Source organism: Podarcis gaigeae (assembly GCF_964106915.1).
Source record: "Podarcis gaigeae genome assembly, chromosome: 7".
Taxonomy (NCBI): Eukaryota; Metazoa; Chordata; class Lepidosauria; order Squamata; family Lacertidae; genus Podarcis; species Podarcis gaigeae.
Window position 1 is genome coordinate 8,085,740 of NC_139683.1, and position 20,265 is coordinate 8,106,004.

At 43.4% G+C, this 20,265-nt stretch overlaps 1 protein-coding gene and 1 long non-coding RNA gene across 4 annotated transcripts in view; one reads left to right on the forward strand and one right to left on the reverse strand.

Moving 5' to 3' along the window:
* The window catches only part of LOC310849327, a 344,819-nt gene that overhangs the window by 152,648 nt on the left and 171,906 nt on the right, over positions 1-20,265 (reverse strand). The window lies entirely within an intron of this gene.
* FAM135B (family with sequence similarity 135 member B) overlaps positions 1-20,265 on the forward strand; it is a 164,205-nt gene that overhangs the window by 86,450 nt on the left and 57,490 nt on the right. For all 3 annotated transcript variants that reach the window (XM_083748984.1, XM_083748985.1, XM_083748986.1), the window contains 3 exons: positions 9,089-9,228; positions 10,215-10,285; positions 14,565-14,738. In XM_083748984.1, coding sequence (XP_083605110.1) covers positions 9,089-9,228; positions 10,215-10,285; positions 14,565-14,738 — 385 coding nt within the window. The remainder of the gene's footprint in view (positions 1-9,088; positions 9,229-10,214; positions 10,286-14,564; positions 14,739-20,265) is intronic.

Genomic DNA, 20,265 nt, shown 5'->3' on the forward strand with positions numbered 1-20,265 from the left:
AGAGCTGTGGGGCTGTGGGAAGCCAGAGGCACTGGACATGAGCTGTCTGCCAAGCGGTGAGTAACAGCGGGAACTGAAAATGCATGAGGTTCCCTGTCTGCCAAAGCTATGAACGAAATCCTCAACACAAATCTCCCTGGAGTCAGAGCTGGATTTAGGGGAGTGTGACCAGTTTGATGGGTCATGGGATCACCGCCTTGTTGTGGCGAAGGGGCTTGAATAAGAAGCTATGAGCTATGCTGTGCAGGGACGGACAGGTCATAGCCGAGAGTTTAGACTAAATGTGATCCACCTGGAGAAGGAACTGGCAAACCACTCCAGTATTTTGCCAAGAAAACTCCATGGACATAAAAAAGGAGAAGCTTTGAGAAGAAAGTGAGAGTTTTCAAGGCATGCTCTGGTTCATGGGATCACGGAGAGTCGAACACGACTAAACAACAACAGTGGCCATTTTGATTCCACTGGCTTCAGAGCCTTAGGAGTGCCGCAACTATGTCATGGTTGCCATATTTCTGGAAGTAAAATTCTGGACAGTTGTTTAGCTTTTTTCTTTTAGGAAAAACAAAGTTGTTAAAGCAATCAGCCACAAAATCCTGGACATTTTCTGAAATCCCCCCTGGCCGCTATTTTCACTATTTTTGCTGGTTAAATTCTGTATGGCAACCCTAAACTATGTTGTAGAATGGAAGGCAAGTGGCGGGAGCAGTGGCGTAGCATGGGGGTGCAGGGGGGGGCCGTCCGCACCGGGCGCAACATCTGGGGGGCGCTCTCGTAGCTCTCTGCCCCTACCTGGCTCACTCACTCTCTCTCACTGCAGTGCTGGCTGTGCGAATCCGATCCAAGTCGCCGGGTCGCCGCCCACTGTGGAGGAGGTGGGTGCCAGGCGTGCGGTGCGGAGAGAGAGCGAGGGACTATCTGGGGGAGAGACAGTGCAGCGGCCACCCAGCGCAGCGCTAAGCGCCGGAGAGAACCACACCAGACCAGCCCAGGCAGCAGCCAGAAGAAGCTGGCAGCGGCGGCAGGTTGGGGTTAGGGGGCGCAAATTACTTGCCTTGCCCCGGGTGCTGACAACCCACGCTATGCCACTGGGCGGGAGGCACCAAATTTTGGTGTCACACAGGACCCCCCCAAGCTCTGCTACTGTGGATGATATTGTCAAGTTATCTGAATGCACATTCATGTTTGTTTTCCTTCTTTGCAAGATATCAAACCCTGCTTTAGCCCAGATGTGCATAGCAAATCATGTACTTCGCTAGGTTATGATATGAAATAATTATGTGCACTGATAGCGTGTGAGCATTAATAGCCTTAGCGTGAACCTTTAGTGTTAACACTTGCCATTGGGTGAGTGTGTAGTCACGCTTTTAAAGTTGCCACAGAATGCAATGTGATAAAGCTCCCCATTTTCGAATGTGGAAAGGCTTTCTCCATCACATGGGTTAAATGCCACATAGGCAGATTTTACTAGCTAGCTTTCTGAGTAAGTATTTTCATGAAGGTTAAAGACTGCCTGCATTTATATTCTCAATCCCATGGGGAAGGCACCAGGGCTATACTGAAATGTAATTAGAAGTAACTGAAAAAGAACAATGGCTGTGTGTGTGTGTGTGTGTGTGTGTACAGTAGCATATGTTCTTACCTGTTCCTGCTATAAAGAGGAGCTTAGGTGGGAAAGTTGTCATTTCATCACTTGCCTTTAATTAGGTTCTATTTAAGGACAGCATATTGGCCCGAAATACGTACAGAAGCTAGGTAAACATCACCATCTGCTTGTGACCTCCTGTCTCCCTCAGCAACACACACACACACACACACACACACACACAAAAAAACACTTTGCAGGTAGTTACTGGTGCCATTGCAGTGCAAGCTCACGCTTTCAGCTCAGAAGCAGATCACTTTCTTTGCATGCATAACAGGCCGTGGCAGAGTCCTAGCATGACTAGGTAAGGGCTTTTAGCCAGGGCTGAGCTGAACATTGAGCATTCTTTTTGTGCATCCGTCAGTATGTGCAAATCTGACCCATCTCGCACTACCCTGGAAGCAGAGGATGGAGCAACAGTTCAATTACCTATCGTGCTGAGCTTAAGATTCAAATGTTAGAACTTCTGGGTATCCCCCCCCCCCTTAAAAAAGGCTGTCAAGAGATAACAGGGCCTTCTTGGTAGTGGCGCCCTCCCTGTACAACCCCTTCCCTTCAGATGTCAGGAGATAAAGAAATACACAACTTTTAGAAGACATCTGAAGGCAAGCCTGTATAGGGAAGTTTTTAATGTTTGATGTTTTATTATGTTTTTATATATGCAGTAAGCCACCCAGACTGGCTGGGGAAACCTGGCCAGATGGGTGGGGTATAAATAAGATGATGATGGTGATGATGAAGATGATGATCAGTGATCTTAGGGAAGAGCCACTGCTTGTTCTCCTCCAAAAACGACTTGTAATCACAGTTGCCACCCAGATGCCTGTGGGAAACCCACAAACGGAACCTGAGCGCAGGAACACTCTCCCCTTTTGTGGTTTCCAGAAACTCATATTTGAAAGCAGTAGAGAACCTGTCCAAGTGACACTGACACCAAAACCCCACACATACACTAAAGCAAAATAATGCAAATTTTACCACCCCACCCCCTTTCCCCTCCTTCTTCCACAAACTTATACTGTAGGCAACAGCAGTGGGTTGTTTTTTTTTTCCTGGGGGTACGCATACCCCTAAACATTTTTTGAATCTAAGTTTGGCGTTATTGAAGGGCAGTATTTCAATATGAGTAGGAAAATGAGAGTACCCCTAAACATTTTTTTTAGGGAAAAAACCCCCCACTGGGCAACACTAATGTCTCACATCGAATGTAACTGAGCTATAGTAAAGACTGCAACCTGAAAAAGAGATAATGCATGTACTTATGTAACCAAAGAAAAACTTTAATATTTTTTTTAAAAAAAAAATCAACAACACATTACTGCCCTTGACTGTGGAGGCAGAGCATAGTCAACAAGGCTAGTAGCTGTTGAACTTGTCCCATCATCATTTAAAACCATCTGATCAATGTAATAAAAAGCAACAGCAATATTATTTAATAATAACTGGAGGTTCACAAAAGCCCAGCCTTTTGCGTGTTGAGACCCAGAAACCTCCCCCCTAAATAAATTCACACAACTCAAATTTTCACTTTTGGTTTTTGGCAGAATTTAGGCCACAACTTTATTGATTACAGCAAGTGAGTGGTTGCATAGGTCAGCCAAGGGTGAACACCTGGATAAGCAGAAAGCCAGGGACGGGCTAACTCCGCCACCCAAATGTCCCCCTGGACTCAGGCACGGGTATAACCCCCTCTCAGGGGTTGACCAAACCATCGAGTCCTGAATTCCTTTATCAGAATACCCTTCACATAGGGATAGTGAGAGCGTTCTCCCATCCCTATCACCTGAACCAGAGCCTATCCACAATCTTACAAGTTGTGACGATTTGCTACGTGGCAGGCGAAACCCAAATGGCAACAGCCAGACAGCCAAGTGTGGAAAATTCCTGCTGTGCCCTTGTCTCAACAACAGACGACACACGACGGCATAGCAAGGTCAATCGCAAAGCCCTAAAAGTAGAGAGAGGTGGGTGGGTGTTCAGAATGCACAAGCCAAAAGAGGAAGCTCTTGGTCACATGCATGGGCATAAATAGGTCCCTCAAACTGTTTGGACTGCAACCCATTGGCCAGATTGCACCCAGCTTCGAGGGAGCTACCAATCAGGTGTTGTGGCTGACCAGTAGTACCCACCCACAACACAGGGTGTCGGTTTTCCAGGTCTCACCGCAATAAGTCCCCTCTTTAAGGTAGGATCTGATTTAGGGGCATGTGTGTCAACCTCTGGAGTGCTATTCCATGGCAATGCCTAACTGCATCATTTCTGATCCCACCAGGTCACATTTGAGCAAAAGCCACTGCCAGACCCCCTCTCTCTTCTAGTAACATTTTGTACAGCAGGATTAGAAAGAGAAAAGCACACATCTGCCAAAAGTGAAGGCAACGCTCACAGGGGCCCCATTGCAATGCTAGCCACGTCTATCAATCTGAGCATTGCTTTCTTCCTGTCTTCTCAGGCAGGAGGTTTTTAATTAAGGGAAAGCTCTGCAGGGTCTAGTATCTCAATCTGCTTGCATACAACCGGCATTGTCTTGCGGTTGTTTTTAATCGTTGGGGGGTGTGGAGGTTCAGGAAGGCCCCCATGTTTTCAAGTTATCATCGCTGCTGTGAAAAAAAGGAAGAGCCAGGGGGCAGAAGTGTGTGATGGTGTGTGTGTGTGTGTGTGTGTGCTGTTTTGCTTCCATTACTGTGTTTTCCCATTACATTGGTACCTCGGGTTACAGAGGCTTCAGGTTACAGACACTTCAGGCTACAGACTCTGCTAACCTAGAAATAGTACCTCAGGTTAAGAACTTTGCTTCAGGATGAGAACAGAAATTACACGGGGGCCACACGGCGGCCGCGGAGTGCCCCATTAGCTAAAGTGGTGTCTCAGGTTAAGAACAGTTTCAGGTTAAGACCTCCATAACAAATTGGACCTCCATAACAAATTAAGTTCTTAACCCGAGGTACCACTGTAGTGGTAAATGGCTTGCCACTTTCTTCATTCACAGACCATCTGAAGCTTGGGAGGGAAGGGGGGGTGTTGCTGCTGCTTATGGGTGCAGCAAAAGCAAGTGGGGAGGGTAAAGAGAGAGAACCCCACTCTTCCTGCATGGTTTCTGGAAAGATGGGTTATGATGAAATGTCAGAGGGCTGCTCATTCCTGTTTCTTGAACTGAAACCATGTGGCATCAGTGAAGGTTCAGGAGGAATCTGGAAGGGTCTAGTGCAGTGGTGGTGAACCTATGGCACATGTGCCAGAGTGGTCACTCAGAGCCCTCCCCCCCCCCATGCCAATGCAGGCATGAAATGCTCCCTAGATTGTGCTCCAACCGCAGTGGCGTTGGAGGGGGAGTTGCGTGCCCCCTCATGCCACTGTGAGCATGAAACGTTTCATAGAGCGTGCGTTGGGGGAAGATGCTACTGGTGAGCTGGAGACGCATGTTTGCTGTGCTGACGTGAGTGAGTGTAGCTGTTTTTTAGTTGAGTTAGTTATTTTCTGCATTCCCCCTGAAGAAGCTCCAGATCTGCGCAATCTTATCCTAAAAAGCTCAACAACTTTGTGCAATCCTTCCCCCCAACAAACTCAACAACACGAATAAAAACGGTAAATCGCCATGTTTGCACTTTGTAATAAATAAGTGGGTTTTGGGTTGCAGTTTGGGCACTCAGTCTCTAAAAGTTTTGCCACCACTGGTCTGGTGGATGGGGGTCTGAGCAGGCCCAGGAGCAGAGCTAAAGCAGGTTTCGATTGGCCTGAGGGCCTAGACTAGCCCTAGACATGTTTTGGTGTACCTTAATGAACCATACTTATACTGTTACCTCACCAGGAAGCTAGCCTGGCTATTCCAGGAATTTGAAAGCTTGCTTGGATTTTTACACTTATTGAATCCAGAAATTAGAAGGATCCAGCAATTAGAAGCCTTCCTCCTCACCAAAAAAACCCCTCATAGCAGTATTTACTCATTGATGAGATCAAGGAATATTCCATGGGGAAGCTGTGCTCAAGCCTCGAGACACACAAGAGTGTACCAAAATGAGCATTTAAGCCTTGTATGTGTATTTATCGACTTTCCTCACTTAGGTTGCAGGAGGAAAAAGAGGAAGGCTCTTAAAAAGTGCATGCAAGTTTTTGCATCTGATCAGCTCAGGTTTAGCAAAGTTTGTCTAAATTAACTAGTGTACACCCATTGACTTGCAAGATCAGTGAAATACATGGGTACATAGAAAGTCATATTTAGGAGTTTGCTATGTCTGCCATTTGATGAAAAGAATGAAAGGCATCTGAACTTTTTAATGCATCAATCAAATCAAATGTTTAATGGGGTTTTTTATTAAAAAAACAGAGAAACATAATCTTGAACCATTACAATGCTGTTCCGCCTTAGAGGAGGTGGTCCTTACTGTACAACAGAGAAGATGAGATGTCTGTTCTAAAATAGCAGCAGTCTGTTATTTTTATTACAGGGTGGGTATTATTATTATTATTATTTTGCAGGGCAGGGAGATTATTTCTAATTATTTTAACTAAACAAAGAATGCTGCCCAAATTTAGGGGGGTAGAGTTTTAATCAATCAAAAGTTTTAAAATTAATTAAGCTGATTTATCAACGCAAAGTTGCAGGCCTAGAATTAATGTAGCAATTAACTTACATGCAGAGAGCTCTGCAAGGCATTCGGTCTGACCTCTGTGGAAGTCCAGGCTTGAGAATTAATTCTGCAATTAATTAATTGGCAACAAGCATCACTTTGATCTTGCAGCCCACGTTTTTGGAAGGTTCATCGGAATTAGCATGCAGAGAAAGCATCCCACACAATGCCAGTATTCTCACCGAGCAAGCTGGGGTCAAGGTCAGCTTACTTCAATGACGTATATTGCTTTAAAAGCCTTGATGAAAGGGACAGGCAAAGAAGTAAAAGCACCTTAGCAGGGATCCCTACCATTAAACATGGCTGGAAGCATCTCTCTGACAGCTGTATGCTGGCTCTGTTCTGGTTTGCAATAGTCTCTCCTACACTGATTTAAAGCATATAGACCCTTTGTTATCAAGTTATACCAGAAGCTTTAACTAAGAAAAAGAGTTTTGCGGCAGTATAAGGGTGGAGCTGTGGGTTAAACCACAGAGCCTAGGACTTGCCAATCAGAAGGTCAGTGGTTTGAATCCCTGCGATGGGGTGAGCTCCCGTTGCTCAGTCCCTGCTCCTGCCAACCTAGCAGCATGAAAGCACGTCAAAGTGCAAGTAGATAAATAGGTACCGCTCCGGCAGGAAGGTAAACGGTGTTTCCGTGTGCTGCTCTGGTTCGCCAGAAGCGGCTTAGTCATGCTGGCCACATGACTTGGAAGCTGTACACTGGCTCCCTCGGCCAGTAAAGCAAGATGAACACTGCAACCCCAGAGTCGGTCACGACTGGACCTAATGGCCAGGGGTACTTTGCCTTTACCTTTAAGGAACAACAGAGTTATGGTGACATATTTTGTGGGCTAGAGTCCACCTCATCAAGTGCACTGGGGGCTGATGACACACTTTAGTCCATGAGCACATACACCTTCGTAAGAGTCCTGTTGGATCAGGTCAACGGCCAATCTAGTCCAGCATCTTCTCACAGTGACCAACCAAAGCCCACAGGAAGCTGTAGACAGCAATTGACTGCAAACAGGCTTCTCCCCTCCTGAACTTTCTAGCAGCTGGTATTCAGAGACAGTCGAGGAAGAAGATAGACTTCATGACTAGTAGCCATTGATGTCCTTGTCTGCCATACATTTAATTAACCTTATTCCAAAGTCATCCAAGTTGGTGGCTGTCTTCTGAGTGCAAAGTGTCATAAACGTTTCCACCAACTATAAATGCGTTGGAATGTGCCACAAGACTCTTTTGTGCTGCAAAATAGTACCAAAGATACGGAAATGAAGTGGTGCTGAAACAGCACATCCTGCTCCTACAATATTGGTATCTGTCCACCTCTGTCTGGAGATGTTGAAGACTGAAGCTGTGATGTTTGAACTATGGCCTTCTGGAAAATAAAGACCCTTGGAGGACATGCATTATATTGGCTGGCCCCCGTATAAATAATGTCTCTAATATGCTACCAATTATGCACCACTGGGGATCCTAGCAAAGGTATGTTTGGAAGAGAAAATTACATTAGGTTCTGCGTCTCTGAAGGGAGTTAGTGTATCAAATATACACAAACACACTTATACATATATAATAATAATACAATCAAATTGCTTTTCTTTCTTTTTTGTCCCATTCGATTAAGAGAAGAATAGATTTGTCCAGTAATGCAGTTTTACCAATGGCTCTAGAATGATGAGTTTTCAATGAAAATAAATCAGGCGGTATTGCCTGCCTTTCGAAGAGCTTATCTGCTTCATGCTTTTTATTGTCGTCACTGCGGTAGAGCAAATAAATGAGTTTTCTTTTTCTACTGTCCACGCTTCCATTATGATGCTTGGCTGAAGTGCTGGGGCTGAACGAGGCAGGGGCTCAGTGTCTCGTGGAACGTTCTCAAAGGAAAACATGTTTTAGTTTTCCAGACCCACCACAAACTGGAAGCCAAAGATAGATGAGAGGAAGCACCATGTGATGTGTCTGTCAATGGGATGTGCCACAGTGTTTAGATGGGGGAAATGGAGGTTCTGATGCCCCCACATACAGTGGTACCTCTGGTTGCGAACGGGATCTGTTCCGGAGTCCCGTTTGCAACATGAAAAGGACACAAACCACAGTGCCGCGTCTACGCACATGCAGGTTGCGATTTGACACTTCTGCTCATGCACATGCCATCATTTTGCGCGTCTGCGCATGCGCGAGCGGCGAAACCCGGAAGTATACCATTTCTGGTACTTCCAGGTCGCCACGGGATGTAACCTGAAAGAAAATAACACGAAGTGGATGTAACATGAGGTATGACTGTATACAGTTTCCTGTACTTATATACAGTGGTACCTCGGGTTACATACGCTTCAGGTTACAGACTCCGCTAACCCAGAAATATTACCTCGGGTTAAGAACTTTGCTTCAGGATGAGAAAAGAAATCATGCAGCGGTGGCGCAGCTGTAGCAGGAGGCCCCATTATCTAAAGTTGTGCTTTAGGTTAAGAACAGTTTCAGATTAAGAACAGACCTCCAGAATGAATTAAGTTCTTAATCTGAGGTACCACTGTATATATAAAGTTTATAGAATTTACACCAGGAAAAAAACAGGGAGGTCAATTCAAAATCTATTTTAAAGTCTTGTTTTCACTCCGCCATCTTGCTCCCGAAGAGGTTTTGGATCTGGCATAACTTTACGCCAGTTTATCTCAAGGTGGCTTGAATTACACTGGCTCCCATAGTTCGGATTGCTGCCCCCCAAGTGTTCGATGCATTCCAAACGCATAGAAGTGCGGAGCCTGATTAATTCTGGAAGCCCAGGGTGGAAATCTATTTCATAGTTATTCTGTTTTTGGATTCTGTTTTCCAGGCGATTCAATTCTTTGTGCAGCCTGTGTCCACGAGAACACCGTCTACAGCAGAGTGTTTCAGATTTTGTACAGGAATGAAGAGATTGTCATCAATGAATCCATGAACTTCAGGGCCCACCTTCTTGTGGATGGTGAAAAGGTTTGTTTCTCTCAGTTTGGACTCTCCCTCTTTTACACACATGCATATACACACAAAGAGTGAATCTGGTTCCACTGGCAAGGTATATTGCAGTTATTAATATTGCAGAATCTGAAGCAACTGGAAGCATGAAAATGGCAACTGCAGCCCCCTCCCACACTAGGCCAGTGCTGGGTCTCTTGACAACTTTTCTGTGCCTCTCTGAGACCTCTGTCTCTCTATGCCAGGGATAGGCAACCTAAGGCCCAGGGGCCGGATGCAGCCCATTCGCCTTCTCAACCCCATCCCCGGACAGTCCAGGAATCAGCCTGTTTTTACATGAGTAGAATGTATGCTTTTGTTTAAAATGGATCTCTGGGTTATTTGTGGGGCATAGGAATTTGTTCATATTTTCCCCCAAAATATAGTCTGGCCCACCATATGGTCTAAGGGAGCGGCCCATGGTTTAAAAAGGTTGCTGACCTCTATGCCATTCTTTAAGTTGTCAGACAGTTGGCTCTCTGGTACAGTCAAACCTTGGTTCTCAAACGCCTCCATTTTGGAATGTTTCATCTCCCGAATGCCGAAAACCCAAAAGTAAATGTTCTGGTTTTTGAACATTTTTCGGAAGCTGAAAGTCCGACGCGACTTCTGCTTGAGTGCAGGAAGCTCCTGCAGCCAATCAGAAGCCACACCTCAGTTGTCAAACATTTTGGAAGCCAAATGGGCTGCTGAAATGGATTATCTTCAACAACCAAGATTTGACTGTACTTGTGTTTCCTGAGTCGCACTTCAGCAGGAATGCTGATAGATACTTGCTGATGGGAGCTTAGCATCTTACACGTCTGAGGTAAATTCATGTTGATTTAGCAGGGCCCCTTGATAGAACTGTCACACTCACGCTGCATTGCATCACATTGGTTCTCAGAACACACACACACACAATTTCCTATGTGTTATGAGGCCTTGCTTGTAATGACAGTTCTCTTTTTCAATAACTTCTACAGGTGGAAGAGGCACTAAGAGAAGCAGACTTTCAACTCAAGCTGGACTTGCATTTTACGGACAGTGAGCAACAGTGAGCACTTTTTGCTTTCCTAAGGCAAATTGATCATTGTGGATTCTGATGCAAACTGGCCCAAATCAGGACTAACCCGCAGATAGAAATGTAGCTGTTCTTTGAATTCCCTCCTAATGTTGCCGCTCTGTCATTAGCTAAAAAGAAACCAATAAACAAAAAAACATGCATACGGTGGCCCTTGGTGGCCATGACATCCACGCTGTGTGATCTGCCTTGTGGCTGCAGTCAGTGATTTCAGCTCAGCTGTGGCGACAGTTGCCCAGCAGTGATTTCAGCTTGTGGAGGCTAGCCAGGGCTACATACCTAGCCTAGCATCCCACCTTCATCACTAGTGAAGGGTAGGTGAGTTCCCACGAGGCAAGACACAGTGATAGCAGCAAGAACCTTTATTGAACCAACAGAACTGGGCAACAAGGGCAAAACAACTGCATATATATATTTCTGAAGGCCTAGGCCACTCCCATTCCCAACGTGATTGGCTATCTAAACTTCCAAGCTGTGAATCATGACTCAGAGTTCAAGGGCCAATGACAAAGGCCCAAATCCTGAAATGTTCTGTGATTGGATATCACGTATCGAATCAGAACACATGAACTCAGAATCCTTAGTCCAGACTCAAGCTCAGGCAAACACAGACCACTGAATACATAACAAGAAGATATGTTTTTAAAAGTGTTTTGAGATAAAATACATTTAGACATTGATGTTTTGCGATAAAAGATATTCAGAATAGTATTTAAAAGTGAGTTTTCATGATTTTATTCATTTTTTATAAAATATTCATGTGAAAACGTCAAAGAAATAGACTACTAAGTCAATTGCTAGTGCCGTCTAGTATTTGGGGTCATCAACGTGGCTTCCTTAACCCTACTGTCCTCTAAAATTAGGCTTGGAAGAAGCAAATAGAATAAGTAAGACTGTTGTGGCATTTCTGATATGCTCTTGGCAGCTTCTATGGTTTGCAAATGTACCCTCAGTTCCAAAACTTTGGCAGCCTCTGATATCAATAGCCATTTCCCACACCAATCATCTAAACCTCCCTCTTTCACGGAGCAAGCCTAAGTTTCTTCCTTGAGAAGTTCCCTAGAATTCATCACTATTAAGTGTGTTTAGGGTTGCATTCCTAGACTTTCAAAAGTTAATCTTCCCTACAGAGGGTCTGCCTCTTTTAGTGCTGCTATGTCCATTGCCCAGATAGATTGTAGGACATGGAATCACATGAGGAAAAACATTTCCACTTCCCTGAATTCCCCCTCCCCACTGGAAACTGTGGGTCCCAGCAGGCTAGATTTGAAAGTGGATGGTATTCTACCCCACTCCTATTCCTGGGCTCCCCGGTTATTGATGGTTTTACTATTATTTCTTAATTATTGTGTTTTCTGGTTTAAAATGTATTCTGTTTACACATTGCTCTTATATAGTCTTTTATTGTGCTGGTTTCCTATTTGAGGTTTTATGTACTGGCTTTTTCTAACACCTTTTGTGGCTTTATTGTCATATTTTTATTTTGTTTTTGCCTGATGCCTGGAGAATTTATTTCACGAAGAATCTCATAAATACAATAAAGAGATAATATTGCTTGAAGCTGCCTTAGAAGGCAGAGTTGTTTTTTTATTTTTATTTTATTTCTCTTTTTAAGTCACTGTGTGTTGCTCTGGGTTAAGATAAAGAAACTAACTCATAATGATGATGATGGTTTAATCTAAGCAATCATGTAGGATTACTGAACGTATCAACTATTCCATAATGGGCTATCTTGGGAAAATAGAATTTACTAAGGCTCCCTGCACCATGCATGCTATGGCAGTCATTGCTTCTAACATTATGTTCTACGTATGTTCCACCCATGTTCTACCGTCACTGTCAGAAGCATTCTGTCTCCGAATACAACTTGCTGGTAATCTCAGATTGGCAGAGAGTTGTTCCATTTTTGTTAAGCTTGCAGGCTCCCACAGGCATTTTTTGGCCACTGTGAAGACAGGATGCTGGACTAGACAGGTCTTGGCTGGATCCAGCAAACTCATCTCATGTTAAGTCCCGTATGGCGGCAAATCTGGGCTACCCAACACTGACTGGCCTCAAAGGTTTCCATGGTGCCATAATTCGAATGTTTGTCAATGGACCACAGAGATTTTTAAAAAGTCCCTCAGTGAAATATCTGTACCTGATGTTCCACAAAATCCCAATTTAGAAGCTTCAGCAGCCTTTTCAGAAGTCATGTCTTGAACTTTGAACTTCACACCCCCCAATTTAACATTTCTATTCAGTTATGAATAAGAGGGAATATTCCAATAGTGAGAACAGGATCATAAATCTTCTTCTTCTTCTTCTTCTTCTTCTTCTTCTTCTTCTTCTTCTTCAGATGAGGAAATGTGAGCTTCTGTGACATCATTCGTACCAAATGAATGGGTGACTGGGGTATACATTTTATTGCACTGGGCACTCAGATGTTTAGACACACATTCTCTTTAACAGCATGGACATGGGAATAAAATGGATTATCCTTTTTTGTCCTAGCTCTTCCTTCACCTCTTACACAGGCTTCTCAAAAGTCTTAATGGCTTGTGTCAGCAGCTTCTCCTAAAATGACAAAAGCAGGTTTAAGCCCAATTGCTGAGTCTTTTTTTTTTTAAGGATCTGTGAATGGTGCAGTGCAAGTCACTTTGGGTTTTTCGCAGCAATGTCATAATATTGACACTGCTGCTACAAGTACAATTAAGAGCTAAGCACCAGCCTTGTAAATGCTCCTCGTTGCCAAGTGAATTGCTGCCAAGTGATAAAAATTCCACTCACACCATTGTCTCTGGGGCTGCATCCATGCAGCAGATTGAGCCAGCAGAAGGCTCTTCTCAATTAGCTACCAGGCTAAGTTGAAGGTGGTAGTATGAAGCCCTGTACAGTTTGCATCGGGATACCTTGAAGACCAGCTTATTCCTTATTGTTGTTGTTGTTGTTGTTTAGTCATGTCCGACTCTTCGTGACCTCATGGATCAGAGCACGCCAGGCACTCCTGTCTTCCACTGCCTCCCGCAGCTTGGTCAAACTCATATTCATAGCTTCGAGAACACTGTCCAACCATCTCGTCCTCTGTCGTCCCCTTCTCCTTGTGCCCTCCATCTTTCCCAACATCAGGGTCTTTTCCAGGGATTCTTCTATTCTCATGAGGTGGCCAAAGTACTGGAGCCCCAGCTTCAGGATCTGTCCTTCCAGTGAGCATTCAGGGCTGATTTCCTTCAGAGTGAATTGGTTTGATCTTCTTGCAGTCCATGGGACTCTCAAGAGTCTCCTCCAGCACCAGAATTCAAAAGCATCGATTCTTCGGCGATCAGCCTTCTTTATGGTCCAGCTCTCACTTCCCTACATCACTACTGGGAAAACCATAGCTTTAACTATATGGACATTTGTTGGCAATTTGATGTCTCTCTTATTCCTCATAGGCCCAACCAATCGCTGTGCTCCGTAGGAGAGAGCCTCCTTCAGAAAGTCCATTCCACCCAATGTGAGAACAGGGCTTTTATTGTGGTGGCACCTATGCTTTGGAACAACCACCCTCTCCAGTAAACGTCAAGAAGCTGTCGTCTCTGTTGATTTGTATTGCATTTTTTTAAAAAAGAGTTTTGTTTTATTGCTTGTGCATTTACTGCCTGGGGCTCCATTGGGAGGAAGCGGGTTATTAAATAAACAAACAAACAAATGCAATTATTTTAACTGTTTTTTTCTATATGTATTTGTTTCAAAGGTGTTTTATATGCAATTGTTTTAACTTTTTTGTAGATAGACAGACAGGGACGCAGGTGGCACTGTGGGTTAAACCACAGAGCCTAGGACTTGCTGATCAGAAGGTTGGCGGTTCAAATCCCCGCAACGGGGTGAGCTCCCGTCATATCCTGCTCCTGCCAACCTAGCAGTTTGAAAGTACGTCAAAGTGCAAGTAGATAAATAGGTACCGCTCCCGCGGGAAGGTAAATGGCATTTCCATGTGCTGCTCTGGTTCGCCAGAAGTGGCTTAGTCATGCTGGCCGCTTGACCCGGAAGCTATACACCGGCTTCCTCGGCCAATAAAGCGAGATGAGCGCCACAACCCCAGAGTCTGTCACGACTGGACCTAATGGTCAGGGGTCCCTTTACCCTTTACCTTAGATAGACAGACAGATAGATATGCAAGAGTGTTTTGTACGCTTTTATTCCCTTGAGAAGGCAATTTGAGATCCTTCATACAAAGCCGTCCATTAATGAAATTGTAATTAACAACAACGACCATTGCTTCTCCTTCCAGGTTGAGAGATGTCACGTCAATCCCCGTGATCAGCAGCCGCACTTTGGGGCTCCACTTCCACCCGGGGCGAGGGCTGCATCATCATGTGCCCGTCATGTTTGATTACTTCCACCTGTCGGCCATCTCTGTTACTCTGCACGCCTCTCTGGTGGCTCTGCACCAGCCCCTGATCAGGTGAGAGAAACAGAGTTCTTGTTGTTTTCATTTTCTGTATGTGTATTTCATGATCTTTGCTATGAAAGGTCAATTGTTCATATCTCATGTTATGTACTGAGCTTGGATCCTAGAACAATAGGCAGGTAGGAACCTAGAAGGCAGCAAACCTGATTGGTCTGCAGGAGCCACCCAATCCGGCTCCAGGAGGAAGTGAATCAGCAACCTGATTGGCCTGCAGGAACAGTCCAATCAGGCTCCAGGAACGGAACTGAATCAGCCAATCACATGGGACACATTGTGTAAATAATGTATATATATAGCCAGAGGTTTTGGGGGAAAGCACTCACTCACTGTTTACCATGAGCTGAAATAAAGAGCATGAAATCTATACTCAACTCTGAGTATATTTCATCTCATTTGCTTTTTTTTTTTAAAAAAAAGCTTACATAAAATAAAAACAATGCCAGCAACAGAACAACTAAAAACACAGAGACTTGGCAGAGTTATTATTATTATTTATTAAATTTGTATACCCTGCGTGTAGGCATCCCTATGTATAATGTGTTGTGGTAATCTAAACACAGTTGCTGACCAAGGTTTGCCTTTTATAATCAGCTCTGTGGTGATGGCACTATCCAAACTGTGAAGTGGACAGCACTCTGTCCTCTTTTAGGGTTGCCATATTTCTAGAAGTAAAATTCAAAAGTAGTTGAGCTTTTTTTTTTAAGCAATCAACCTCAAAATGAACTTCCGGAGGCGGCGCGAATGGCAATGGTGGTCCTCTTCCTTTCGTGAAGGGGAAGCTCCGCGGAAAACGGGTCGTCCGCTACGGCGAAGCGGAGACCCGCACTGAAAACCCACAGGCAGCAAGAGCCTGTGGTCCTGGGACTCGGCGGGCGCCAGAAGCGGCTCCCGAAACGCAGAAGGAACCCCGTAAGGGGCTCCGGAACGTGGAGGGGGTATCGCGGCGCTGTGAGTCGATCGCTATTCCTGTGGAGTGAAGCTGCACAGCCGCTGTCGGTGAGCGCTGACCTTTTTTCCTGGAAAGATTTGATTCAAAAGAAACAACCCGTGAGTAAGAGGGGACTATAAAATTTGAGCTTAAATTATTGCTAAATTTGGCTGAAAGCGGAGAGATGCAAACAGGAAGTCCGTCTTCCGCTGCTGCTTAAACATCAAAGCAAAAGACTCTGACGTTTGGAGCCTCTGAAGAGGCGTTAAAAGAAAGATTGATCTGTGCATCCATTGAAACTGCTTTTGTGTAAAGTGAAGACCTAACCTAATTTTGTGATTTATCTCCCATATGGACTGTGCTAAACTTCTTCTTTTGGAATTATATCTTTCACTGAGAAACCCAGGTATTGGGACTGCCTGAAAACAGAGCTGTCAGACTGCAGACTTTATTACTTTGTAACTGGGACTTGCTACAATCTGAGTGTTTATGGACTGGATATTTTGAAACAACATTTTGGCACTTGTTAGAGACAAAGTAATGCTTCCTAAACCAACTCTGCTAAATACAATTTAACTGAAGGTTCTTGGAAACTTAATTGGATTTTATTGACTTTTACTGACTTGGCTTCTTCCCTCAAGACATTATGAGCTCCCTCTAGAGGATTTTGAACTTATAGATGTGACTTAACTTTACTTTCTCTTTCCTTTCCTCCTATTTGACTGTTTACTCTCTGGGCTGCTGTATTCCCATGGGAACATCTTAGCTTGACCTTGACTGCTAGACAAAATTGGTATGAGTGGCGCAAGAAAAAAAGAGGCCAGAATAAGAACCAGACAAACAACTTTAGCCTTAGCCTCACAGGCACACAGATCTTCTGTTCCTACTTTGCCGGTGGCAGGAGAAGAAGAAACTGAGCAACCACAGCTGGAAGATATGGCTGCAGGAGCATTTGGTTCAACTCTAGAGAAAATCCTGGAAAAATTGGAACCCTTGGACAAGAAAGTAGATGAACAAACGGCCAAGATTGACCAAAATGCAGCCTGTCTAAACAAAATAACTGAACAAGTGGCACTGAATGTACAAACAATTGGACAGTTATCTGAAGCCACTGCAGAAAATCGTAAATTGGCTGAGGCAACTAGCCAAAAAGTTGAAAACCTAGAACAAGAGGTAAAGCCACTGCACAAACAAGTTGGTGAGCAACAGATGTATTTGTCTATGATAGAACTGCGGAACCGGGAAAATAACTTAAGATTGAGGTCGATATCAGAACTTGAACAAGGAAATTTAATTGAGTTCCTGACCAAAGAATTTTCTAAATTTTGGCCTTTAGAAGAGGAAAAGGATTTTAAAATTGTGTTGGCCTTCAGACTTGGAAAGTTTGCGAGGAAAGACAAGCCCAGAGATTGCCTGATAACCCTGAGATCGAAGGAGGAAAGAGATAAAATACTAGGCCTACACTACGAAAAGTCACTGGACATCTTGGATAGAAGAGCTGAAATTTACAAGGATATTCTGAAATAACTTCTGGACCTTAGATCCACCTATCTTGAATTGGTCAAATTGTTGAGGAGCAACTCAATCATCTTTAGGTGGGAATTTCCTCAGGGCCTATCCTTTACTTTCAGAGGGAAGAAGGTCAAGATCAAAACAGCTGAAGATAGAGACAAATTTTTGATTGCCTATGGAGAGGACCTTCAGAAAGGGATTGAAATACCCTCGGGGCCTGGACCATTAGTCATACCCCCACCTTTGGAGCCTGAAGATCCAGAGGAAAAGATACCACCACCAGACCAATAACAGATTTATTCAGGATGTCTCTGCAACTTTTGAGTTGGAATATTAATGGATGCAACTCCCCGGAAAAAAGGAGGAAGATATTTTACATATTGAAAAAAGAACAATTGGATATTATTTGTTTGCAAGAAACACACGTGACTAGGCTCCATAAAAAAGTTTTAATAAATAAAAGATTAGGCCAAGAATTTATTTCTTCGGACAGAGTGAAGAAAAGAGGAGTGGTGATCTATGCAAGGGAGAGCCTGTCACCAAAATTTATATTTAAAGATGAGCAAGGAAGAATTTTGGCAATTGAGATACAACATCAAGGAGAGAAGTTTTTAATACTAGGAATCTACGCACCAAATGAGGGGAAATCGGAATTTTACAAGAAGTTGCATGAGATCGTGCTGGATTATCTGGACTATGACAACATCATTATGATGGGGGATATGAATGGGGTGGTATCAACCAACATGGACAAGTCACTAAGCCAAAATGTAACAAAAGACGGCAGACTACCTGAGACTTTCTTCGAACTGACTGACAATATGGACTTGATTGACATATGGAGGACAAAGAACCCCTTGGGAAGAGAGGGAACATTCTTTTCTGAAGCCCAACTGACATGGACAAGAATTGACCAAATATGGATATCTAGAGGTCTGGCACCAAAGATCAGAAAGGTGGAAATCTGCCCAAAGACCTGCTCCGACCATAATGCAGTAAAGATGGATATGAGACTACTACCAACTGGCTCCTTCAGATGGAAGACGAATGACAATTTGTTTCGAGATCAGGAGATTATTACGAAGGCCCAAAAAGCTTTGAAAGATTTCTTCGAGATAAATTTGAACACGACAGTGGAAAAAAGAATTATCTGGGACGCAAGCAAGGCTGTGATGAGGGGGTTCTTGATACAACAGAATGCTGTTAAGAAAAGGACACAAAATGAGAAAAAAGATATGATCTTGAAGAAAATTAAAGAATGTGAGAAGAAATTAAGATTAAAACCGAAGTCACAGCCGATTCTGAGAGAAATTAAACTTTATCAAGCACAATATTCCAAATTGATAAACCAGGAAATAGAGTGAAAAGTTAAACTAATGAAACAAAGAACATTCGAATCGGCGAATAAATGTGGGAAACTGCTAGCATGGCAGTTGAAGAAGAGACAAAAAATGAACACAGTTACAAATTTAGAGATTGAAGGAAGAAATATAGAGAACCCTATGGAGATTAGAAAGTGCTTTCAGAGATATTTCAAACAATTGTATACTCAAGGGCCGCAAGATGAGGCCGAGATAGAACAATTTTTGATAAAGAATGGACTACCAAAATTGTCACAAGAAAACAGATCAATCCTGAACTCTAAAATAACACGACAAGAGATTGAACAAGCCATTCAGAACATGCAATTGGGCAAATCTCCAGGGCCAGATGGGCTTACCTCCAAGTATTATAAGACATTGAAAGACTATTTGATACAACCACTGATGGAGGTAGGCAACGAAATTTTGGAGGGGAAGAAGGCACCGGAATCGTGGAAAGAGGCCTTCATCACATTGATACCTAAACTGGAAACGGAAAAGACACAACTTAAGAACTACCGCCCCATCTCCCTCCTAAATGTGGATTACAAAATATTTGCAGACATTCTAGCAAGTAGATTTAAAAAAGTTTTAAATGAAGTAATTCATAAGGACCAGGCAGGCTTTCTCCCAGGCAGGCATTTGTTTGCTAATACAAGGAACATTATTGACATTTTGGAACTCTTGCAAACAAACATTAATACAAGAGCTGTGTTAATTTTTATAGATGCGGAGAAGGCCTTTGACAATATTTCCTGGAAATTTATGAAGAAAAACTTGGAAGGGATGGGAGTGGGTCGGGTATTCGAAAATGGGATAGATGCAATCTACCCAGAACAAAAGGCCAAATTGATAGTCAACAATGTGGTTACAGAAGAGTTTAAAATTGAGAAAGGGACACGACAAGGCTGCCCTATTTCCCCATTGTTATTTATTTCAGTCCTGGAGGTGCTCTTGAATATGATTAGAGGAGACCAGTTGGTTAAAGGAATTCAGGTCGGAGCGAAACAATACAAACTTAAAGCTTTTGCAGATGACTTGGTTTTGACTTTACAGGAGCCAGAATCCAGTACGAAAAGAGTATTACTATTGATTCAAGAGTTTGGTCGGGTGGCGGGATTTAAATTGAATAAGCAAAAAACTAAGGTATTGGAAAAAAAATTGACAGTTACAGAGTCAGAAAGGTTTCAGAAAGAGACAGACTTAAACGTGGTTAAAAAAGTAAAATACCTAGGGGTAAACATAACAGCAAAAAAATTGAGTCTATTTAAGGACAACTATGAGAAATGCTGGTTAGAAATTAAGAGAGACCTAGAAAGTTGGACAAGATTGAAACTCCAAGGTGGCTTTCACCATTGGAAGCTAAGGCCCGGAAAAGACTCAATATGGAGGCCAAATGGCCGAAGTATTGGGAAATATTAGAAAAAGATGGAGATAACTGGAAATTGCAGAGTCAGGAGAAAATGAAAGATAAAGTGCGAGATTGGTTGCACTACGCTCAGATTAAAGAAGTTTTTAAACTTGACAAAAAGCTAGGATTCCAGGTGGAAAAATCGAAGTTAGAAACAGAATTATTAGAGCCTAAGACTAAGGTACTTTCAAGAATGTATAACTTGCTGCTAAAATGGAATACACAAGATGAAACGGTCAAATCGGCTATGATAAAGTGGGCACAGGACATTGGATATAACATCATGTTTGAGGACTGGGAGAGGTTGTG